The 27,119-nt window shown below is 43.1% G+C and overlaps 1 protein-coding gene across 2 annotated transcripts in view; it reads right to left on the bottom strand.

The window, feature by feature from the left end:
- The window catches only part of GLIS2 (GLIS family zinc finger 2), a 35,069-nt gene extending 8,672 nt beyond the window's left edge, over nucleotides 1-26,397 (bottom strand). The window contains exons 1-6 of one of the 2 annotated variants that reach the window (XM_075179426.1): nucleotides 25,656-26,397; nucleotides 7,366-7,578; nucleotides 7,021-7,169; nucleotides 6,496-6,669; nucleotides 5,787-5,920; nucleotides 2,163-2,281 (exon numbers count right to left, since the gene is read on the bottom strand). In XM_075179426.1, the coding sequence (XP_075035527.1) occupies nucleotides 2,163-2,281; nucleotides 5,787-5,920; nucleotides 6,496-6,669; nucleotides 7,021-7,169; nucleotides 7,366-7,543 (754 nt within the window). In that variant the 5' untranslated portion in view covers nucleotides 7,544-7,578; nucleotides 25,656-26,397. Of the gene's footprint in view, nucleotides 1-2,162; nucleotides 2,282-5,786; nucleotides 5,921-6,495; nucleotides 6,670-7,020; nucleotides 7,170-7,365; nucleotides 7,579-7,697; nucleotides 7,939-25,655 lie in introns of those variants that run through there. The other variant, XM_075179427.1, reaches the window with a different exon arrangement.
- Between the last annotated feature and the right edge of the window lie 722 nt (nucleotides 26,398-27,119).

Below are 27,119 nucleotides of genomic sequence, written 5' to 3'. Positions count from 1 at the left end.
TCCCCTAATCCACACTAGAATTGCTCCCTACATCCGAAATTGCCTATCGGAGAATGATAAACCCTTTGGAGAAGATACAACTGTATCTGCTAATACCGAAGACACCATGTGGCTTCCGTTAGACTTTGAAGCGCTTGATTCCAGGCACAAGTCAAGTCACCATCCCATTTATATTGGAGATTCATCAATATATCAGAAGGTATTTAAACATTAAGGGGTATATTTACTAAACGGCGGGTTTGAAGAAGTGGAGATGTTGCCTATAGCAACCAATCATATTCTAGCTTTCATTTTGTATAATGCACTAAATAAAAATGATAGCTAGAATCTGATTGGTTGCTATAGGCAACATCTCCACTTTTTCAAACCCGCCGTTTAGTAAATATATCCCTAAACCCGAAGTAGAAGATAGATACTGTGTTACATGTACCCACAGCAGACAGTTTTTTTTTTGACAGGGGAAACCCTAATCTGAGGTGAGGAGTCACTGAACTGAGAATTAATGGCATGCCGTAATTGGAGAAAACGTAAAAAGCAGAACAGGAGAGACCAGACCCTCTGCTTTAATTGATCAAAGGATTGTAAATAACCTTCCTGATAGAGTTGACCAAGAGTAAACACATCAAACCGTTGCCACATGGCACGCTCTTAGTTTGTCCAATTTAGGTCGTCTATAATTGTTCAAAATCAGAGTCTCCAGGTCACAGCCCTGACCCCCCAGTAGGTTATCAGCTACATTCCATATTTCTACTGCTTGATCTTTTTTTCCCTTTTAATTACTGTTCAAGTTGATTGCATCTGATAATATTTATATTTTAATATTCAATATGTGATTCAATATATTAAACTTATGGTTCTGTTGTTTTCATTTTTCACCTCTACAATTTTGGCATTCACTCCTTTTGACGACTGGAGTGCCTAAAAATAGCTTTTCACCCCCATCACTCTAGCGATCAGATTCTAGCTATCATTTACATAGTACAGTCTAGAGCAGTGGTCAGGGAACAGGGGTATTACCCCAAATGGGGTAAAAATTAAATTCCTGGGGGTAATGCTGCCGATTCACATGCTGTCAGTTGGATTGTAGACCTCTTTAAATGTGAAATTGCTGTTGTACCAGAAGAGCCTCAAGGGTTGGCAGAGGCACTTCTTGAGCTTCGATGCAATAATGAAGCACGTATTGCATTTGACAACAAAGCAAATCTGTCATATTTTTGGATGTCAACTGATGCAAAGGCATCAAAATTGCACATAAGGAGGCAGTCAAAAAGTTGCTGCCTTTTGCAACAACCTACCTTTGCGAACAAGGATTTTCCACTCTAACGAACATAAAAACAAATCAGAGAAATTGATTGGATGCTGAAGACTGTATCCAAAGTGCTCTGATATCAAAATGCCCCAATATTGATGCTCTCGTATCAAAAATGAAGCAACATCATTTCTCCAAAACCTGAAGTTTTGAAGTTGAAGCTTTCAAAGAAATTTTGAATAGATTCAATAAAATTTGGAATTCCAATAATTAATAATATAGGATTTCCTTCTTTTCAAATCAAGGGGGTAACGTCGGCGTATCTAAATATATTTTGGGGGTAAAAGGTAAAAAAAGTTCCCTGACCCCTGGTCTAGAGGATCATAGCTAGAGTCTCATTGGTTGTATGGGCAACACCTCTACTTTTCCTTTTTAATAATTTTAGTAAATCTATCCTTAGGTTTTTCCTAGAAATGTTGTTGCCGTACAGTATGTATTTCAAATATTTTTTTAGGAAATTCCCATTTGGTCTCTATGCTTCCGTTTAAAAGTAAATTATGCCGGTCTATAAGGTTCACTGCATCCCTACGCTGATTAAACCGTGACCTTCGTGACACTTTTAATTTGACGCACCTCTATGTTATAGCTATTAGCGTTTATTGCCTCTTATCCGTAGCGCCTCTTCTAACTTCTCCCCCCCACCCCAATTTCCGTTGACCCGCTGTCTTTCAGATGTAGCAGGTTGCTTTAAGTTTACGGCCCAATATCCATAAAACATTTTGTTGAGGACGTCTGTCTACCTCTGGTACCTGTGCCTTGTGAATATTGGTCATGAAATGTCTGCAACTGGGTGCGAATAAACTTAACGGACAAACAAACAGACGCGGGTAAAGCAGGGACGTGGCGGGCATACCTGTGTGTGACCGGTTGTGTATCTTCAGGTTCTCGAGCCGTGAGAAGCTCTTGTGACAAGTCGGGCAGCAATGTGGCCTCTCGTTAGTGTGGGTCCGAATGTGAATCAGCATCTTGTACCTGCAGATTTAACAGAAAGACGTCATGTTATCAGTGAGACAGGGGACTGTCCATGCACCACAGAGGATAAGCTTGGGTGCTAAACATAAACAAAAGAAAATTAGCACCTTGTAGTGCAACCAAGCCTGCACTGTCCTGCCCTCTCAATGTCAGAACAGCTGTCTGCTCAGTACATTATTCAAAAGATAGCAACCGTCCGTTGCCATATTTATTTGATAACACAGTTGCCAAAACTAATTTGCATATTTCTTTTCTGTAGCCAATGCCATTTATGGATGTCATGCACCTATTTTGTGCTAATTAGCCTGTATATACAGATTTGGGGTGGTTCGGAGTGTTGCGATTTGTTCCTACATGCCAAAAGAGATTTCATTTAACTGGTCAAAATATTTAAATGAGATTCAAGGGTGGTGTGTAGGCATTCATAGGGGAGTCACAAAGCCTGTTTCTCACTGCAAAAGGACTTTATCTCAGAGTTGGCAGAGATTGAGCCTACCCCCTCAGCGACAAATCCTTTACCCCTTCAACGTGCACTTAATGTGTCAAAGCTCCTTTTTAAGCACATTTCTATTAATGCATTAAACATTCAAGAAATAATAAGTACGGTCCCAATCTTCTTTTATTCTCAGAGTTAATTTAACGCATAGATGAGGAGAAAAAAAGGAAAAAGTGAAGTTAGTAGGGTGTAGGTATGATGACACTACGGTAGAGTCTGAAATGAATATTCACTCTGTCCACCATAGATGTCACTATCTAGACCCGCGGTCTCACAGCGGTAGGTGGTGGCTGTAGCTATGTAGATATTAGAGAGAGATATAGTTGCCAACTCTGTTCAACTAACCAGGGCATAGAAGGGTCACTCATAACAACTGTACAGCTTGGTCCCCAGGGAGACTAAGGTTCAGTTGATAACTATTGGCTATAAGAACCCCCAACCCCAGTCCTCAAGAGCGCCCAACAGGCCATGTTTTTAGGATTTCTTTAATCATGTACAGGTGAGTTACGTTATTTGGCTGGGTCAGTAACTATCCCACCTGTATCTACAGCAGAAATCCTTAAAAGTTGACCAAGTTTGGGCACCTCTGCCATATGGAGTCTGATACAAACAAGCAGCCAACTTTGGTCAAAGGTCAAGAACACAATAACTGAGTTTTATCTGGTTCTCCTTGGTATATGCTTTTAGGCCCCCCCTCCCACCCCCTCCCACATTGCTTCCTGGGTCTACAGCTCCATGGTTTAAACTGGTGGGTTGACTGTGCCGCTAATTTTTGGGGGAGCCTCTGCATTATATAAGCACCCCTGTCTGGAAAATTATAAACTGTTGTGTACACCATATAGACAGTGTAATGTAATTTAACAACACTTGTGGCTCACTGTAATACAGTCAGCGATATTCAACTCACTGAAAAACATTTTCCCCTTTAAATTACTCTTTGTGGGGAGAATGTTATTTTGGTTTCCTCCGTTCCACAAGATGGCGCTGTTGCTTTCGGTTTCCATGACCATATACAAAGATTTCATTTAAATTAGATCATGATTTGTAGATAATAAACAGGACATTACGTTCTCAGTTATATATTTATGTTGACGACGTTTCAGAGATAAGATTTTTTTAAAGAAATCTAAGATATTTAATAATTCTGATGGTGGTGCTGCAAGTGATGAGGTCTGTGAGGTGATTTAGGGCCTGGTGCAGCGTTGGTCCTATATTGGGCGTAATTTACACCAATCAGTGACAGAGAGGAATTGCAAGCAGCCAATCACAAGCAGTTTGCTAGTTCCAGAGACTCACCATCATCATCATCATCATCATCCACTAGCTCCTGCTCCCATCCCGTAAGTGGCAGAATCACACAAATATGCCATACTTGCCAGCTCTCCCGGAATGTCCGGGTGACTTCCGAAATTGGGATCGGTCTCACGGACTCCCGGGAGAGCTTGCAAATCTCCCGCATCCCGCTCCTGCCACCACTAAATGACACTATTTGCGGTGAATCGCGGCATTTTTGCTCACTCTGCATCTGCCGCTTAATCTTTTTGGTTTAATTCAATTTACTGGGTTTGAAATGAACATTTGGGGCACTGATCTCAGACTCACTCAGCCCAGAGCCCTTTATTCCATTACACTGGTCATCACTTACTGTATCTTAAATTGCCCATAAAAGGGCAGATCTGTTCCATTCAGTCACAAACGTGGAGGCCAAATCAGACAGATCCATATACTCAGAGATCAAGTCAAGGACGTTGTTACAAAGCTATTACTTACTATTTATTCAATTGATGACACCATGTGAAATTCCATTTACCACTGTTATAGCTTATGCCCGCTTGTCATATGACGTACAGCACTATTTTGAACGCTGGGCAGAAAATTAAGCTCTGTTTCCCCTTGGTCTTCTGTCCAGCACAATGATTTTGAAACGTCTGCTGTTACAGGCTCTACATTAAATACTGAAAACACACATTTTGGGCAGCACTGAGGCAGTGAACAGCATTACTGTATCACAGTGCTGGAGCCATGGGTTCAATCTTATGTGGAGTTTGTATGTTCTCCCTATAGAGTAGATAAAACACCCCAACCCCCTTACTCACCTTTGATCCCTCTATCCTTAATCTGTAACAGACCAGGCACACAGAGCACTTATCTCTTTTTACCCAATTTCTGGCCAACATCAGAGGCCTTTGCTGCAGCACGCTCCTGGCCCAGTGGTCAGAGGTGAGGGGAAGACCCTCCTGGACCAGAGGTCAGAGGTGAGGGGGTGACGCTCCTGGCCCAGAGGTCAGAGGTGAGGGGATAACGTGAGCTGCTTCGACTTATGTACCATGGAGTGTGTCTGGAAAGTGACCCTTCAATATTGATCCTCTAACTATGGAGCTTACAATCTAAATTCTACACTAGGATCTATTCTGTCAGCAGCCACCCAACCTACCAGCATATGTTTTGGACTGTGGATGTGAGAAACCACAACATGGAAGAATGTTGTTATTTATCTGAAAGACGCACTTTCAAGGAACAAAAGCACACATTTTTACCTCAGATGCAAACATATTCTATAGGTTTGTACAATCCGCCATGCTTGTTTTAGATGAAAGATCTAAAACAATACCGCCCGAGCCAAAACATCTTTCGGAAACGTGGTCATTCATGTTTTATCATTTTGATTGCAGAGTAATTGAAAAAGACTGTATGTGGGCAAGGTGGATGATCATAATTAAGGGACCTATTTTCTTTGCATGCTCAATATATCAAGTCTAGCATATTTAGATAAAAATAATATATAAACCTCTTTAATTCACTTACTCTAAACTCTGATTTTTTTTGCTACTGAAAGCTTCCTACCGGAAAGTATCCCAGAGGCAGCTGCGTTATATGACTGAAATATTGACCTGTAGTTTTATAAAAATATATTCAATAAGGTACAACTGCTCTGCAATGCTTCTAATGCAGCCATTTTGCTGTAGACTCTAGTCAAAGTACCCTGACAACCTTTGTATTCCACCTTACCTGGCATTGAATCCTCTCCCACGACGGGCACATCCCTCCCAGTGGCAGCAGTATCCAGCATCCTTTTCTGGCTTCACATGGAAGTCATTAACGTGATCCACCAACTCTTGCAGCAACTCGAAAAGACGATTGCACTGAAAAGGTCAGAGGTCAAAGGTGAGGCCAAGCAAGAGGTGAAGAATTTCAGGGGAGGGCAGAGAGAAGATAAGGAGAGAGAGGAGAGAAAGAGACAAGATGGAGCGCAGAGTACAATGTACACTGACAACACAAACACTAGAGCAGGCATTCAGAAAAAGACATGGGACCATGAGATAAACAACAGACAATAGGCCATCTATGGAAAGACGGAGGGCCTTAGTCATTAAGGAGTGTAAGGCAAAGGAAGAGTAAGTGTTCTCTTGGACAAACCATGTTACAATGCAAGGGGTGCAAATTAGTATATTATTTTGCATGTAAGGAAAATACTGGCTGCTATATAATGTAGCACACAAAAACCTGACAGCTTTATTTTGACACTGAAATTTAAAGTTGATCTAGGACACGCCCTACCCCAACTATAAATCTGTCTTGACACTTTAAATCCCCCCCCCCCTCCAATAAAAACATGGTTTTGCCAAGATGTAAAGGTATTCCTATTTTTTGGTTGGCTCTCCTTAATGACTCAGGTCCGGAGAGTCTATAGGGGGGACCTGGAGGGAATGGAGCTTACCTTCGCCCACTGACACACCAGTTGTTTTTGCTCTGTGTATTCCAGGGACAGACGTCTCTCTTTGGGGGGAGTCAGGAACATGGAGGGTGGCAGCTGGAGTCCGGAGCCAAGAGGCAGGAAGAACTGGAAGGGACTGGGAGCGGTATCACCCCTGCAGCGCAGTGACGGAGTGTCCTGAGGGACAGAGAGAGGACATGGACAGATAAGATGGGGGTGGCGGAGAGAGATGAACAGAGATATATGTTATTCTCAGAGGAAAGTACAGAAGATATTATCTGTTCTGGGGACTGCAGTCTGCATTACCTCTAGGTGTACATGAGGACTGCAATAATGAGGATATGTAAGTGGGACAGCTCTGGGCTAGACACGTCCTTGAAGCAAAATCTTCTTGTATAAAATATGTTTGGGATCAGAGCCAGATGCCTCTGATCAGCTGAATAGAACGCTGCCACCTACAGGTCTGGGCAGCTTAGCATTGTATTGTCCTAGAGGTCTGTACTAATAATCACTGTGGGGTGGACTCACCAACAGGGTGTCCCCTCCAGTCACCCTTTCGGGGGACAAGGATGCACGGCTAGGGGAGTCCATACCAGAAGAGGGGGAGAGGCTGAGGTCCACAATTGGGGGAGAAGAAAAGGGTGGACTGTCCCTTTCCCGAAAACGAGGCAGGAACCCTGTACAGGATAAAGCAGGATTATTATTACCCAGGTGCATTGGCATCATGTCAGAGAATGGCACAGTGCAGGTGATCTGGGCAGGCGGCACAGCAGAGAGGAAGCAGACATTTATACAAATATAATGGGTGGGACAGTAGCTGTATAACACAAAGCAGGAAGACGGGTACTATAGACATTGGCACAGAACGTTTACCTGGTGGGGGCGAGGAACACACAGGGGTGATAACAGTTGTTCCATCATCCCGTATCATCAGCTCATGGTGCACAGAACGTTTCCTAGCGCTCCCCCCAGTACGATCTCGCTTCTCTCGTGCTGCCCGCAGCTTAGAGATACTGAGCTTCAGGTCCAAGGGCTCGTCCAGGGAGTGCATGGTCAATGGCTACACCCAGAGCACCCCCAGCTGTCCTAAAGTGCAGGAAAGAAGAAGTGAATTAGAAACAGCCCACACAGCTTTACTCAGTTAGCCCTGGGATTGTCAGAAATCCGCTGCACATTGCATCATTAACCCATTGCTTGTTACAGACCTGCAGAACATCCCTTATTTTAGTACCATGTGGCCTGCCACGGAACTAAGGGTTAAATAACTGTGTGTGGCTGGGTGCCGTGTCAGTGAAAGGGTACTATCAAGTGCCACGTGTGGTTTCCTCGAGGATGAGGGGGGCATATTATCCCCCCACCCCGTCAGATGCCCCCTCTCCTAAGGGAATGTGGGAGAGGGAGGATCACCCATTCAGTGCCATGTGGGGATAAAGGCGTGTCCCCCCCACCCCGCGCCACCCCCATACTGGGCAACTAGCCAGCCATGGGCCAGACACTGAGGAATGTTAGCAGGCCTGGGAGCACTGTGGAGAGAGAAACGGGAGGGTGGAGAGAGATGCTGGGGGGGGGGGGGGGGATGACACAGAAAATGTAAAGGGGGAAGGACACTGAAGTAGAGGGGGGGGGGCTCACAGGAGAGGACTGAGAGGACAGGAAAGAGAGTGGAAGGGGGGGAAAGACATGAAGAGGAGGAAGAGGGAGAACTAGGAAATGAGTAAGGAAGTAATTAGGTGTCAGGTAGCTGAGGGTGGGGGGGTGAGTATAGAGGAGGAAGAGAATGAAGTGCTAGGTTCTGTAAAACACAGATACATGAGACCAGGTGAACGGCAGAAGCATATATACATACAAAGGAATGCACGCCTGCTTATACAAACGTGTACACGTCTATACACAGATAATTACATATACAGACAAATAAGCTATTCAACCTAGTAATATTTAGCCCTCGGTTACAGTTTATCCATTGCAGGAAGCAATTAAGAATCAACCTACCATCAATGCACACATCATGTGTGTATTTAATTTAAATATATTTATATATATATATAATATATACACACACACACACACACACACCTGTACATGTACATACATACATACACAGGCTCATACACACATCACACATGTACACACACACACATATATATATTATATATACACACACACCTGTACATGTACATACATACATACATACATAAACAGGCTCATACACACATCACACATGTACATACACACACATATATACAGACTCACTTGCACACATACTTGTACATACATACACAGAGTCACAGATCACATGTGAATATTCACACACACAGAGGTGGAGAGTCTCCCGGGGTCAGTGTCGGATACACACAGTGAGAGTGCAGCCAGCTGTGATACAGGGGGAGAGGGAGGACACAATTGATGGTAGAAGTGAAGGGCGACTAAGAGGCAGTGACAGGGTGTAACCACCAGGGAATCAGAGAGATGCTGTGATAGATGACTACAGACCAGGTATAATGCATTACTGAGAATAGACACCTGAAATGGGATTCCTGCCAGTGGTCCCAGTGCACAATGTGAGCTAGGGCCCCCCCCCCCCAGAGTTCCTGACCTTGATATTATCTCTTCATTCCTGGTCCTTGCAGCATGATCCACACAGAGACACTGTTATGTGTCCTTACAGCTGACACAGAGAGGAGAGTCCTAATCATTATATAGAGTATAACAGCTGTACACATACTGATTTTCTGGTTATCCGCTAATATCACAGTGTAACAATGTTTGGTAACACTAAATACACCTCTCAGTCTGCACAATGCTTCTCTCCAGATGAGCAAAATAACGTTACAACAAGCCGGACGAGAGTGGCGATGTAAGGGTTAAAATAATCCCCACTATAAACCAAAGTTTCTACCCAGTTTAGAGACCAAATCCCGGCATGTTTAAACCTGTCCCCAGGCTTTTCCACTCCATCCATTCAGGAATTCCCTCCCCCTTCTCCAATGTACAATGACAGCCACAGGGGATCCTGAACCTCATACACGGGCTCAACACAATATACTCCTTAAAAACAAATAAAAAAAACTTTCAAGCTTTTAATTCATTGATTACAAATAATATATCACCAATATTTGGACGCTCTGGTATTCAGCCACCTGTTTTAGTGGTCATTACACCATTAGAGCTGGTAGAGACTCACAGATGGATACTTCTAATTCTAAAGTATTCCCCGAGTTCCATGAGGATGGATGGGGACTGTTGGTGAACAACAATTTCCAAATCATTCCACAGATTCTCAGTGAAATTGAGGTCCAGGCTATTCCTGGGACAGCCCGGGACATTGGTTTTTTTTTCTATGTAACTCTAATATTGCATTTGCTGTACATTTTGGATCACTGTCCTGCTGGAATTTAAATCTTCTCTCTAGTTCTAGGTCCTGTGCACCTTCTGGGTTCCCTGGTCACCAGATTCAAACCTCCTCTGACCATTTAAACTGAGCTTTCTGGTTGTTAGATTCCCTTCCACTAGTGATCCTGGTGTTTCTGTAGGCCTTTGTATTGGATCTCTGTACTCCAGATTTGTTACTAACCCTTCTCCTGTCTCCGGATTGGATTCTGCTCTGTGAGTCTCTCTCGTAACCCAGAGACGTCTTGATAATCCGTCGTGGTACCATTCAGCTTCTATCAGGCTATCAGACGTGACAAGCTCCCTCTACGTTTAATACCACCAAACCACATCAAGGGGTTGGTCAGAGGGCCACAACCTTTTTATGGAAGGACAGCAAGTTCTAAAAATATTCCAAGTTGTGCCAAATTCTCTCAATTTCTTTATGATGGACTTTGACAGCGATCTGGCGATATTAAAAGTCTGTGGAATTTTCTTATAACCTTCCACTGATTGGTGCATTTCAATAATCTTTTCTCGGATTTACTTTCAATGTTCTTCGGTCTTCATGACGAAGCTCTTCTTTAGAAAGCCACTAATTCTGAGATTTTTACATGCAAAATGTATTTATTTTTAAATCAATTGAAACCTTTTAAAGCAGCAATACGATATAGAAGGTTTTTTTCCCTTGAAATTGCCTTTCACCATCCTAGCTATCCACCTACAAATCATTATCTAAATTTCAATACCTCTCTGGAGGGCAAGCAAGTATGGCTGCCACAGAGGGTCAGAGGGGAATGAAGGAAGGGGAGGATGTCACAGTGCACAGAGCAGATACAAAATGCATCTTCTGCCTGCCAGACACAAACACAGTCAGTCTAACGTATGGGTACAGGCCAAAGAGGGAGAAGAAGGGGGAGAAGGGGGAGGATGTCACTGTGAAAACAGAGCTTAGAGGGGCATTCCAAAGCCACAGTCACGTGATGTGTCATGTGACTGTGGTTGCTATGGCAGTGACATTACACTGTGGAAGATCTGCAGAACTATCAATAATTAATAGTAGTCTGAAGGAAAAAAATAACCAAGGAGAAAGTTAATTAACAAGGTACTTCTAGAGCCTGCCACTGTGATTTATGTAAAAACCCAAAAAAACCACACCTACAATTTTCACTTAATTGCTGATTTAACTGTACATAGATGGAATTCATTTGATCTCTGAACACAACTGATTGTACCAAGGTTTATTTAGTTGTAGATAAGCAAAAGTGGTGAACACTCACATAATAATAATTATTTTTAATACATTTTTTATAAAAAAGCTTTGTAGAGATTTTTTACATCACAGAGAACGTTGTGTTCAACAGCAGTAAGAATCCCAAAAATGTATCAATATATTAATTCCAATATATTAAAAATACCAAAGATGAATATATTTCAATCATCTTTCATTACTTTCACTGTACACGCGACCACTATACCCCAAGATAACATCATTGCTTCCTCGATACCTAGTGTGTATTACATGTAATTCTCACTCAGATCATGATCTCAATTAAACAGAGACATCTTTATTGTTTCAGCATGTTAGTGTGTGCATTTACATGGAGATTTCACAACGTATCATGTTGCAAAATATGTTAACACTATGTAAATAAACAATATATAATATGTATATCTAATCTATATATATATATATATATATATATATATATATATATTCACATATCTAATATATAAATGCTTAGTGGCGTCTGTCTGTCTGTGTGTGGAAAAAAAAAACCAAGTTGCAGCGCCACCTGCTGGGCAGAGTTATACACTGACCTACGAAATTCTTAGTGTGTGTGGGGAAAAAAATTCAAAAAGGGCTGAAATTTGGTAGGGCTCAAACTCATTTTCGTGAGGTAATTTTACCTCATGAACACACATGTGTAGAGGCGTGCGTTAGTGTGTGTGTGTGTGTGTGTGTGTGGAAAAAACTATTTTCTCAGAAAGGGCTCGTCCAATTGACCTGAAATTTGGTATACTGACATTATTTGACAAAAAAATTAGAATAGTCAAGTCAGTTAACTTCCATCATCCCCCCTTCCCCCCGTGGGAGGGGTAGTAAAGGCTAAATTTACGATTTGAGGGGTCAAACTCATTTTCATGAGGTAATTTTACCTCATGAACACACATTAAAAAGGCCGCTTGCGTCGGGAAGTAACGCTCTTCCACTGAGGAGGCCTGGGCTAGGTCCAAATGCATGACAAGAACCTTTTTAAGACCTTAAGTAGCTTGATTTGACTAGAATGCATGAGTATCATGCACGGGTTAACTTGTGTATATATATATATATATATATATATATATATATATATATACTGCTAGAATTGTAGAACAAAGTTTCTATAAAAAAGTACATTAGGTTATACAAAAAAAATATGGCTAAAGGTGAAAAGGCTTTTTAAAATATATAGCATATGAGATAACTGTAGATAGATACTACACTTTTTAACACATTGTCAGGGACGAAGTCTTATAAACTTTGAACTCTTCCTATAAATTATTCACCGTTAAGCCGGCAATCCACAAACTAACACACCCACCAGATCTCTGACAAACGTCTTCACATACTGGCCGGATCAGATGGGTACCATTAGCACATTCAGTCAGTTGCAATCATCATCCAACCGAGTTTATGGTCCATCCCGACCAACACAGAATGTTTCCCCATCAGATGATGTAAGCAGTCTTCTTGAGTACATACATGATGGGATTTGCGGAAAATTAGGTCTAAAATGGCCTAACTGGCCGTAGCTATTACAGCACGTGTGCACCTTTGTAGACAAATATTATACGATTCAATTATGATTACGGTATCTATAATAGGCAGACCGGAGGTTATAATACTGAGAAGACAAGTAAACCATTGCTGGACATTAGCATAAATCAACGTTTATGACCGATAGTGTGTCTCTATCTGGCATCATTCTGGGGGATAGAGCGGAGTTCACACAAGCCTAAGGCTTTATAAGACTGAGCGATGATTCTACAACAATGTTGGCCAACAGGCGGTCCTACGAGCCCGCACCTGCGGCTTCCAGCTCCTTCGTACTTTATTGCCAGATTTATTACAGTTTGTAACACTTAAAATGCCTGCTGATATGTTACTCGTCTCTTTCTTTGATTATATGTATTATTTTAAACTATTACTGAGATTAAGGGTAATGTGTGGCCCTTTTGAATGTTAGAGGGCCGCCCGTGCGGCCCCTGAAGTGTATTAGGTTGTCCATCACCGGTCTACAGCGTACTAGGTAGCCTAAGTGCTCTGTACAGACTGATGGATTACAAACCAGGAGAATGATCAGGAGTGCGGAGGTGCATGGTATTTATTGGTATTTAAGATTTTTGACCTTTTTCATTTATTTACTTCAGCCTGTAAGATGTATTTCTGTTGTAGATGGCTGGAGACAACACTCTACTAAGGAAACGCGTAGCTCAAGGAGTGTATTGAAGTCTTCAGCAGCTGGTCTTTGCTGATCCCCATTCCCCCGGCCATCCAAGTTAAATACTGCAATGTGTCCGCAAATTTCATTCCCTTTGGGAAAACTTTGGGCCTCTTTAAGAAGTGCACTTAATGTACGTAGCAAAGTGCTTTGGTTCTGCAGTGCGGCATCTAGATAGAGATTCCTCTCCAACCTAAATCTGCGGAAGAGGCGCACCTTACAGACATGTAACATTACATGAAGGTCCAACCCACCTAGCAGTTTAGTACCATCATCATCATCAATTTATATAGCGCCAGCAAATTCCGTAGCGCTTTACAATTGGGAACAAACATTAATAAGACAATACTGTGTAATACAGACAGACAGAGAGGTAAGAGAACCCTGCTCGCAAGATTAGGGCATGTGCTACATCATATTGCACACTGGACCACCTAGAATGCAAAGGTAAACGTACCGAGTGGGCTGTGTGTGTGGCAATGTTGGTCAGAGGGTTGTTGTCTTGTGTTGAGGGTGGTAATAGGGGAGATTAAGATGGTGGTTGAGGAATATCATAAGCTTGTCTGAAGAGGTGGGTTTTCAGAAAATGTTTAGAGACTAGAGGAAAGTCTTACTGTGCGAGGGAGGGAATTCCACAAAGTGGGTGCAGCCCGAAAAAAGTCCTGTAACCGAGAATGGGGGGATGTGATGAGAGTGGAAGAGAGACGTAGATCTTGTGCAGAATGGAGGTGTCGAGTTGGGAGATATTTTGAGACAAATGAGGAAATGTATGTCAGTGCAATTTTGTTGACGGCCTTGTATGTTAGTAGAAGAATTTTATATTGGATTTGTTGCAATACAGGCAGCCAACGTAGAGACTGACAGAGTGGCTCAGCAGAGGAATAACGGTTTGCAAGGAAAATCAATCTAGCTGCTGCATGCATAATAGATTGTAGGGGTTCAAGTCTGATTTTGAGAAGACCAGTAAGGAGGCAATTGCAATAGTCGATTCGGGAGATGATGAGTACCACACCATCAATGATCAAGACTGTGCTTATTACATGTGTAAATTTTAAGGGTATGAAGTTTTTATGACTTTGCTTGGAGTCCACCTGGAAATACGCTTCACTACAGAAATGCAACTTGGAGGCACAACATTGGTTCCATTAAAAGTACAGTAGGAGACACAAAGACCATGGGCTCTGAGCTGGTATAAAGTAAAGTCCTTCTGCACAGTGCAAATGGCTGTTTGCCCATCCTCAGGAATGCCCCTAATAATGTGCCCGCCCCACTCCTTAACGCATTGCAATAATCACTCCACAAACTTAAATCTCGTTTTTGGACCAGTCTGCAAAAGTGGGCGCCGTAGCTTGCAAGAAACACCCTCACTCCAACTAGCTCTTCCCCTCGGTCTGTGTAAAATTTGTTCCTCTGCAAATATCCACCATCTTGCTGCCCAAACACATGTACTTTGGCACAAATCGCAGTACACCGATGGCCCAAATCACACTTTGTACTACAAGTCGAAAATTACCTGCCGTGTGTCCTGTGCGCTACAATTACAATTCAATTTAAATTTGCATGATCTACAGCCAGATTTTGCTATAAACTCTTATATTCCGCTATATTTAGCACCGAATGCTGCATTCAGCGTATCCCTGGATTAGATGGATAGAGATGTGTCTGGCCAGCAAATACTTGATAAAAACAGCGTAACGTCACAAGTTTAGCAAAGTTTCTGTGTTTAATACGATGTTTTGGGACCGTTAATGTCCATTTATCGAGGTATAAGCAAGTGTACTAGGCTTGTACAGATAACTCCAGTGATTGGAACATTCTGCCCCCATTAGTTAGAAAGACACACTACTGTTTTAAGCCCAACCCGAAATACCAAAGTGATGAGTAAAGAACAACAGGTGTAATGATGTAAAGCATGTTCTGTCCATTGCCACAGTGGCTCCTGGAGAGAGTAGAAAAAAAATAAAAAAATAAAAAATCACAAAGACGACACAAAAGAGGGTAACAAACAAAAATAAAAGAAAACAAAAAAACAGTAGTAAAGCTTTGTAACAACAAGGGATGTTCTTCCTGCACAATTTATCTGGGTTTCTTTCTCACCGTCAATAACCGACTGCTACTGACCACTCCAGCGCTGCGGAATTAATGGCGCTATATAAATAAATGGGGATGATGGTGATGATATCACCTTGCTACCAAACACTCGCCAACTGCGAATGCCAACTGCGCAATAGTTGTAGGAGAATCTTGGTGCCACCACCAGGCTCCTTCGCAGCGCCTACAACCACTTACTTCTGGGGTAGCTGGTATAGCTTCTACAGCACCTCTTTGCTGTGGGTTGGCTGGTACATCCTGACTGCTTACTATGGATCAGAACTGCTGGGTAGCGGGCAGAGGGTTGACTTATAGACGCTGGGTTCAACACAGGACAACCAGGGAAGGGATTATTATTATCATCATCATCATCATCATTTATTTGTTAGGCGCCACAAGGTGTCCGCAGCGCCGTACATAGTACAAACAGTAAACCATACAGGGTTAAACAGTACAGAACAGTAAACACAAAGTACCAGTGCTTCAGAAACTCCGGGACAGACAAATGGAGTAAGGACGGAGCAGAAGAACAGGTGTGGAGACACGAGGGAAGAAGTGACCTGCTCAAACGAGCTTACATCCTAAGGGAGGGAGGATTAGAATGTAAGTTCTTATCTGTTGGTCAAAGGATACAGCAGGCAATAGGGGTCAGGCAGAATCTTCAAGCAGTGCTGTTTATTTGCTTAAGGGGTCCTTACAAGGACTATTACACACTAGTTATACCACTTTCATACTGCCGCCCCGGCAATATCCCGGGTTTTTGAAGCCGGGTTTTAGCAGGGGCTCGGAGCGTCCCAGCTCAGAAACACCATTCATACTGCACCTCGGACCCGGGAATTTCCCGGGTTGACCCCATTCATACTGCACAAGTCTGTGCCCTGGCAATTTGTGGGAGTCATCACCAGAGCACTTTTCATTGGCTGAAAGCTGAAAGCTGGAATATATACCATGGACATGGCCATAAAACTTTTCTGCTGCACTCTATACAGACATAGGACACTACACCCCCAACATGACCTGACCACCGGACATGATCATAATACAATTCTATTACACTATATACAGACATAGGACACTACACCTCCAACATGACCTGACCACTGGACATGATCATAATACAATTCTATTACACTGTATACAGACATAGGACACTACACCTCCCAACATGACCTGACCACTGGACATGATCATAATACAATTCTATTACCCTCTATACAGACATAAGACACTGCACCTCCAACATGACCTGACCACTGGACATGATCATAATACAATTCTATTACACTGTATACAGACATAGGACACTACACCTCCAACATGACCTGACCACTGGACATGATCATAATACAATTCTATTACACTGTATACAGACATAGGACACTACACCTCCAACATGACCTGACCACTGGACATGATCATAATACAATTCCATTACACACTATACAGACATAGGACACTACACCCACAACATGACCTGACCACCGGACATGATCATAATACAATTCTATTACACTATATACAGACATAGGACACTACACCCCCAACATGACCTGACCACCGGACATGATCATAATACAATTCTATTACACTCTGTACAGACATAGGACACTACACCCCCAACATGACCTGACCACTGGACATGATCATAATACAATTCTATTACACTCTGTACAGACATAAGACACTACACCCCCAACATGACCTGACCACTGGACATGATCATAATACAATTCTATTACCCTCTATACAGACATAGGACACTACACCCCCAACATGACCTGACCACTGGACATGATCATAATACAATTCTATTACACTCTATACAGACATAGGACACTACAGCCCCAACATGACCTGACCACTGGGCATGATCATAATACAATTCTATTACACTCTATACAGACATAGGACACTACACCTCCAACATGACCTGACCACTGGGCATGATCATAATACAATTCTATTACACTCTATACAGACATAGGACACTACACTCCCAACATGACCTGACCACTGGACATGATCATAATACAATTCTATTACACTCTATACAGACATAGGACACTACACTCCCAACATGACCTGACCACTGGACATGATCATAATACAATTCTATTACATCTATACAGACATAGGACACTACACCCCCAACATGACCTGACCACTGGACATGATCATAATACAATTCTATTACACTCTATACAGACATAGGACACTACACCCCTAACATGACCTGACCACTGGACAGGATCATAATACAATTCTATTACACTCTATACAGACATAGGACACTACACCCCCAACATGACCTGACCACTGGACATGATCATAATACAACCCTATTACACTGTATACAGACATAGGATACTACACCCCCAACATGACCTGACCACTGGGCATGATCATAATACAATTCTATTACATCTATACAGACATAGGACACTACACCCCCAACATGACCTGACCACTGGACATGATCATAATACAATTCTATTACACTCTATACAGACATAGGACACTACACCCCCAACATGACCTGACCACCGGACATGATCATAATACAATTCTATTACACTCTGTACAGACATAGGACACTACACCCCCAACATGACCTGACCACTGGACATGATCATAATACAATTCTATTACACTCTGTACAGACATAAGACACTACACCCCCAACATGACCTGACCACTGGACATGATCATAATACAATTCTATTACCCTCTATACAGACATAGGACACTACACCCCCAACATGACCTGACCACTGGACATGATCATAATACAATTCTATTACACTCTATACAGACATAGGACACTACAGCCCCAACATGACCTGACCACTGGGCATGATCATAATACAATTCTATTACACTCTATACAGACATAGGACACTACACCTCCAACATGACCTGACCACTGGGCATGATCATAATACAATTCTATTACACTCTATACAGACATAGGACACTACACTCCCAACATGACCTGACCACTGGACATGATCATAATACAATTCTATTACACTCTATACAGACATAGGACACTACACTCCCAACATGACCTGACCACTGGACATGATCATAATACAATTCTATTACATCTATACAGACATAGGACACTACACCCCCAACATGACCTGACCACTGGACATGATCATAATACAATTCTATTACACTCTATACAGACATAGGACACTACACCCCTAACATGACCTGACCACTGGACAGGATCATAATACAATTCTATTACACTCTATACAGACATAGGACACTACACCCCCAACATGACCTGACCACTGGACATGATCATAATACAACCCTATTACACTGTATACAGACATAGGATACTACACCCCCAACATGACCTGACCACTGGGCATGATCATAATACAACCCTATTACACTGTATACAGACATAGGACACTACACCTTCCACATGACCTGACCACTGGACATGATCATAATACAATTCTATTACACTCTATACAGACATAGGACACTACACCCCCAACATGACCTGACCACTGGACATGATCATAATACAAGGCACACCCATATCAATTCTGGTCCCCCTGACAGATTTTGATCCTGGGCCAACACTCCTTGAGAGCTGAGTTTGAAAATTATTATATCTGAACATCTAATTAATAAAGTTAAATTTAGAACAATATTTTTATGGTGTTGGGTGGGTAAAGCAAACAATTGATGGATTACAACTTAGTCCCCTTTATCAAAAGTTGTTCATAATGTAAGTTCCTTCCATAATAACAATAGTCAAAGGCTCCCTGTGTGCGTCCGTGCAAATACTAACTAGGAATACAGGATTTCAATTTACATGGATGTCAATTAAACGATGACTGACAGAAAAGCTTTTACCAGTCTGTAAGCAAGAATAATTAAATCACATATCTGTCTGCCTTGCTGTCTTGTCAATGCAGCAGGACTCTGACACTTCCTATTAGTGGGGACCTCTGCTGGCCAGATTCTGTAATGATCTATTAGAGCTGTTATGACCAGTGCAGGAAACGGCATTGAATCCTCACAGATCACTATAGAAGCTGACCAGCAGAGGCCGCCACTAATGGTAAGAAACCAGCTGCATTGAGCACAAGCGTGTGAAGAAAGGTGGGTTCACCACACTGCATAGACAGTGTAAAAAGAGCCTATAAAATAAGAATTGTCTTAAATCATAACCTAAGCCAGTGGATCCCCCTTAGGACCTCCATACTTTTTTCAAGGCACCCCTAAGTCAAAATTATTACCAAGTAGTCCCCCGCTTTGCTTACCACTGGTCCTGGCCGAGGCACCCCAAGGAGCCTAGGCGCACAGTTTGGGAACCACTGACCTAAGCATTCATCCTAGATCACTGGTCACAATCTTCCCAGATTCATTAGTTCAGCTGACCAGGGGGTAAATGTATCAAGCTGCGAGTTTCCGGCTGGTTTGAAGAGTGGAGATGTTGCCTGTAGCAACCAATCAGATTCTAGTTATCATTTATTTAGTACATTCTACAAAATTATATCTAGAATTGTAGTTTCACAACAGCTAGAGAGCCACAGGTTGGCCGGGCCTTCTCTACACCATACCTCCCAATAATCCAGATTTTAGGGGACTGTCCCAATTTGTATACCCTGAAAGAGGTTCCATTGATGGTAAGCTGGGCGGGGTTTCCTCAGAATGTTGCCGTGGTTGGACAAGACAGATTTTTGGCAGGGATTGGATGTTTTGTAGATCGGAACACACAGAGTCTCAAACAGGCAGCTTCAGCATTCCTGATAAGAGGTCCTGCCCCAAATTCACCCAGGCCACACCCATTTACTCTTCTTCTAGTACGTCCCATTTTGACCTACAGGAATTGGGATGCTCCCAAGAAAATCAGTAATATTGGATAGAATCGACACCTGAAAGCTTCAACATACAGTACACAGGATTTACCCCAGCTCCACAACACACCCAGATTCAGAACTAACATACCAGAATATGCAATAAGGGTCATTTACGAACCACAAAAAGACCACAGGTGAGGTCACGCGCCTAGTTTTGCAAAAATGCATCCAATTTCACAGAGAAAAGCATGAATCTGTGGGCCAAGATCGCAGCATCAGTTACGCAATCAAACATTTGTCTCAATATGCAAAAAAATAGATTGTGTATTGCAGAAGGAGACTATTTAAATCTGCACTACCATCTACTAACTAAATTTTACTAACCCTACTTTAGCCAGGGCCCCGGGGGCTGCTCCTTGTACCCACTATTCACCAGGCTTCTCAGCTCCAGATTAAAACTGGGGGCGGAACGATGTGAACTGGAGGACCAATCATAAGCCACAATCAAGAGGTTTCAGCTTGTGATTGGTCCTCCCACTCACAACCACCCTCTGCCTGCCCCAGGAGGAGGAGCTGCATGGATCCGCCCCCGAGTAACCCGCTAGAGCACTGTATCCCAACTCCAGTCCTCAGGGACCCCTAACAGTGCAGGTTTTCCAGGTGCCCCCTGTGGATCTTTCAAAATGTGGCAGTTAGTAATGATTACACCTGTGCTCCAGCAAAGAGATCTGGAAAACATGCACTGTTAGGGGTCCATGAGGACTGGAGTTGGGAATGACTGCGCTAGAGTATGGAGAGACTTACTAAAATTTATCAAGTGTGTGGTAGAGCAGTTTTAAATGAAAAGGGTGGAGTGGGCACATTCACAGAGCTATTTCCTAAATTGCAGGACCAAGTATATTTTAGGAGAGAAACTGGAAAATATAAGGGGTGTGGTCCTAAAGTGTTAGTCGGTTGGACTCATATGACATCTTTCCTCAATACACGCTTTCACGTGGTTCAGCAAACCCACAAAGCAGATGGATTTTTGGGGTTCAAGTCTCAAATAACAAGCAGTAACATACGTAAAAAATAAGCGCACTTCTGTGCATCAAGTCCTAGTGCGGGTCCACAATTCTTGCAGTTCCCCCATTAATAGCTCCTTAATACATACATGGCTCTCATAGACACAACTCCAGAGTACAAAGGGTCCATCGACTCCATCTCCAGAAAACACACGGCCTGCGCATACCCAACTACAGGATACACAGAGTCTTAACAAATCCATCTCCAGAATACACAGGCTTCACACACCCAGCTCCAGAATACAAAGGGCCTACACATCAAACCAGGCTGACACAAAACCCACTCACCCCACACGCACAGGGCCTCTGACAATCAGAATACACAGACAGATCCCTCCTATCTGCACCCGTCCTGTACCCGTGATCTTACAGCAGCCATTCTGCAGACTATGACCCGGGCTCCAGTCCTTGTGGAACCAAACACTCTGCCATATTGTCCTCCTCTTACTGAATTCTAGATCTGAATTGATAAAATATTTCACTGGCTGACAAAAAGTAGCAGTCACCGTTTATATTATGTGCATTGGTGTATAGTAGGCTGTGATTTAGTATGATGGGAGTAATGCTTTGTTACATTATTGAAGGCATGGGGAAAAGTGCATCTTTTTATTGGCTGATTGACATGTTGGGAGGTTTGCACTACAGAGGACATTATTATAGTTACAACCTGCAAACCTGGCACACTAAGATCTAGACACACACAGGAGCTGAGCACACTGATGTTCAATGTACCCAGGACCTAATACTGCAGGGCAAATGCGTATTGGGAAAGACGCACAAATATAGTATACTTCTTATGTTGTATATCCAGATCTAGCATAGATGAAGTCTAGTACACCCAGAACTAGCAGACACAGGGCTTTTCAGGCCTAAAATAATGTATTTCGGATTTCATGGTGGGACACCGTCACATGCTGTATACACACAACGGCCAAAAGGTGAGGTTTTCACAAGACAAGTCATAATTTTTGGTATCTATTACAGGTGTGTCCTTCTGGAAATGGGTGTGACCTCACCAGAAATGGGTATGACCTCACCCGAAATGGGTGTGGTCTAGTAGGATGTTGTAGCTGCCCACGGTGTGCATGTGTATAAGTCCAAACAAACTGAACAGAACTTGCCCACATTCACCTGTTGCACAGTTGACGGCTTAGTTTTTTTTATTGCATTGCACCTTGTTTTCCTACTGCAATAACCTGGGATCAAATGGATTTAAAAGGGGCTGTCCACCTGTAGTAGGAGTTTTACACAACACATTTTTACTGTAGACTAGTAAATGAGAGTGAGCCAGTGTTCCCCGGGACCACCATTATTTTACAGATGTAGCTGTTCCTTGTAGTCTCTTGCAGTGGGGACTTATGGAGGGCAACCTCGGCCGCCGCTGGAGGGCCAGAAGAGAAGATGAATTTCACACACAGACTCAAAGTGACAGGCAGCTCCTGACTGGAAGGCCAGGACACTCATCCAAACAGGAGCCAGTTCTCAGCTGAGGCAGTGCATTGGTTCTCCACCAGCAGCCCTCCAGCAAACATCCCCGACCTCCTCCTAATACACAGATATCAGGACACAGACCACTCCCCTTCTACCTAATACACAGATATCAGGACACAGACCACTCCCCTTCTACCTAATACACAGATATCAAGACACAGACCACTCCCCTTCTACCTAATACACAGATATCAGGACACAGACCACTCCCCTTCTACCTAATACACAGATATCAGGACACAGACCACTCCCCTTCTACCTAATACACAGACCACTCCCCTTCTACCAAATACACAGATATCAGGACACATATCAGGACACAGACCACTCCCCTTCTACCTAATACACAGATATCAAGACACAGACCACTCCCTTTCTACCTAATACACAGACCATACCCCTTTTACCTAATACACAGATATCAGGACAAAGACCACTCCCCTTCTTCCTAATACACATATCAGACACAGATCTCTTGCATAACCTAATACACAAGGCTTAGGACACAGACCTCCTGCCTACCCTAATACCACACCTCCCAAATTTTGAAGTCGGAATTGGGACAATGTGCAGCGGTGCGCTCATGAGAAGGGGGCATGATCATCCATCATGGGCGTGGCCACATCCCATTGGGGGCGCTTTTGAGTGCAGGCCCGTCCCCAACCAACTCCAAAACACCTTATCAATGCTGTGTGCACCTATGGCAGGTGTGCTGGCACCCACTGACTGCTGGTCTGCTATGTAGAGCAGTAGTAAACAGTCAGATCTCCTCACTTTCTCCCCGTGCGATAATGCTGTCCCTTAAATGGGGACTGACCTGTCTAAATCAGGACTATTATGATGTCTGTCAAAACACAAACCTTTGCTTTCCTCTTAATATAAAGACAACCGGTCATAGATCTCTTCAGTCAACTAATACACAGTCAGGAACAACCCAAACCACTTCCCTCCTCCTAATACACAGATACCAGGAAACAGATGTCTCCAGTCCTCGTAGTGCACAGACATCAATTCCTAAAACACTCCTCTCCTCCTAATACACAGACATCAGGACACAGACCCCTCCTCTCCTCCTAATACACAGACATCAGGACACAGACCCCTCCTCTCCTCCTAATACACAGACATCAGGACACGGACCCCTCCTAATACACAGATATCAGGACACAGACCCCTCCTCTCCTTCTAATACACAGACATCAGAACACAGGCCTTCCCTGTCCTAATACACAGATATCAGGACACAGACCCCACTCTCTCCTCCTAATACACAGACATCAGGACACAGACCCCTCCCTTCCTCCTAATACACAGACATCAGGACGCAGACCTCTCCCCTCCTCCTAATACACAGACATCAGGACGCAGACCTCTCCCCTCCTCCTAATACACAGACATCAGGACGCAGACCTCTCCCCTTCTCCTAATACACAGACATCAGGACGCAGACCTCTCCCCTCCTCCTAATACACAGACATCAGGACGCAGACCTCTCCCCTCCTCCTAATACACAGACATCAGGACGCAGACCTCTCCCCTCCTCCTAATACACAGACATCAGGACGCAGACCTCTCCCCTCCTCCTAATACACAGACATCAGGACGCAGACCTCTCCCCTCCTCCTAATACACAGACATCAGGACACAGACCTCTTTACTCCTAATACACATACATCAGGACACAGGCCTTTCCTATCCTAATACACAGACTCGTCCTTACCTCCTAAATCACAGACCACATGACAGAAATCAGGACAAACTCCGACCAATAAGAATTGCCATCCCTTATAAAATATTACACTGGACATTTACTGGTAAACACAAACGCCAGATTGCAATTTTTACTTTTGAAGCATTTTAATAATGCACAAATAATCTCTAAACAAGTGAACTTAAGTGTTGTAAATACAGGGCTAAGAAACTCAAACAAACAATGTTGTATAATTGTGTCCATACAATATTCTATTTTGCTGACAGACAAAACAAATAATTTTCTTTAACTATGAGAAATTTTACTGAAAGCAGCCATGCTTCTATACATCAGGGCAGAGACCTCTCCTTAATCTGTATGACACATACACATGTATTTTAAATGAATATCCATATACTACAAATACGTATTTTGTACAAAATATGTCTGTCCTTTTACAAACACTGTATCACAGTCCCCTGTCCCTCACATAATAAGGGGAAAATATGATACAATACAGTCAACAGAAGCCATACCTCACCTTATCCGACCTACAAACAACGGGATAGTCATCTCCCATATGTTAACGTGCAGGTATCACTTGACACTCCTATACAAACTAACAAGCAAAATATTGTAACATTGCTAAATGAATATACAGCATTATATATGGTGTTTAGTATTAACATGAATTGCACCTTACTGCTGAATATAGTGACATACAGCAATCTACCAGTGACACTATCAGGCTTTTATTAAGGGGGTACATAGTGTAAAATCCCCTGGATTCCCCTCCCCCCAGTATAACGATGTGACAGATCACCCCCCCTCCTCTCCAGTACACTGGTGTGACAGGTCTCCCCCTATACTCAGTATCATGCATAATATATGCTGCACTCAGCCCAACACCATGACACTTCTTGGGGAGAACACAGTCCCATACACACCACAAGGCACCCAGGGGTTAGCCTACCCTCTGTATAATAATATCACCTTTCTGTGACCCTGAAGGACTAACCCTTTATTCTTCACACAGTTGCTCCAATTATACTATAAACTATAACTGTGCTAATAAACAGGTCTGGAAAAACATCACCCCTCCCCCTTCTCTGCCCCCCACAACCCTTGTCATCATTCTCACCTTTTTGCAGGTTGCAATGTCTGGGGGATAATAGTGATCCTTGTCTTCTTTGGTGCTTGAAAAAAAAATATTAAAAAATAAAATAAAAATAAAACGATTTCCAAAAGAATCTTATCCTCCTTCAAAATAGATCCTTTTCCTGATTTTTTTTTTTTTCTCCAGGATTTCAGAAATATGCAATATATTCCCCCCCACAACAAACAGTCTGGGATTCTGGATCCCTGTCTGGAGGAGGGTCGTTGAGTCTTCTTTGCTATAGATCCAATTGAGGTGAAGCGGTAACCCCCTTTTTTTTTTTAATAGACAGATCCAGGAGTCATATTTGCTGTATGGGGGGTATCAGTGGGGTGGTGAGAAATAAAGAGAGAGGGGGGGGGGGGTGTTCTATTATCTGACACAGAACCTCCCTAATCTGCAGAGATAAAGGGTGTTCTTGACTGTCAGGAATTGCTAGGGTATGGGGGAGCATATCAAATCCCCAATTTTATAGGGTGAGAATAGGGGACAAGGGGGAGGGGGGATCTGGGTTAGGAAAGCAGGGAGAAGAGGCTGCAAAGTGAGAGGTGGCAGGCTGATGGGAGGAAGGAAGGAAGGAGAGAGAGAGAGTGAGAGAGGGAGGGAGACAGACAGAGAGAGGGAGGGAGGGGTGGGAATGTGCAGGGTGATTTATTGCAGCCCTGCAGAACTGTCTGAGAATGACCCTCCAACATCAGTTCTACTCCAGGGCTGCAGCTATAACGCGCATGCGCGGGGCCATCCAGACAGGGGCTGCAGGGGAGAGGAGGGAGGGGGGTATCACCACACCGCCCCTCTCCAAGTTCTTCCCCTCCCAGTCTCTGCCCATAGGAGGGGGACAGGCGCCTGCTGCAGAACCCTCTCTCCCCTTCTCTCCCAGTACACAGGGGAAAGGAGTGGCTTTGAATAATATAAGGGATCTCTCTCAGCCAAGCTCTCACCCCTACACACATACCACACATACACAACTCCACCCCTACACACATACTGCACATATGACACACAAAAAACACACAATGTAACAAAAAAAGACCGTCTCTGCACACACAGCCACAGTTACAACACATTGCATACCATAATAAGATTGCACAAATCTCAAAATACACAACTGCATTTCTCCCAAGTATTGCACACCTTACTCCAAGTATTGCACACCTTACTCCAAGTATTGCACACCTTACTCAACTTTTAAACTATACACAGTATGCATGTACATATTACTTATCAGCAATACATGGCCCAGCCCCTATAACAGTGTCATTCCTGTAGACACAAACCCACTTATATACAGATGTAACACTTGCTGATATAACACAAAAATTCCACACAAGCCTGCAAACATATCACCAAAACTCTAGAGGAGTCTTGTAAACACATCACAGGTAAACAACACACATCACAGATACACTGTGCCAATACTTACATATGACACACATGCCCTGTATAGAT

This window comes from Mixophyes fleayi, chromosome 7, assembly GCF_038048845.1.
Source record: "Mixophyes fleayi isolate aMixFle1 chromosome 7, aMixFle1.hap1, whole genome shotgun sequence".
In the NCBI taxonomy this organism is placed as follows: Eukaryota; Metazoa; Chordata; class Amphibia; order Anura; family Limnodynastidae; genus Mixophyes; species Mixophyes fleayi.
This window is presented reverse-complemented; position numbering and strand designations above follow the sequence as displayed.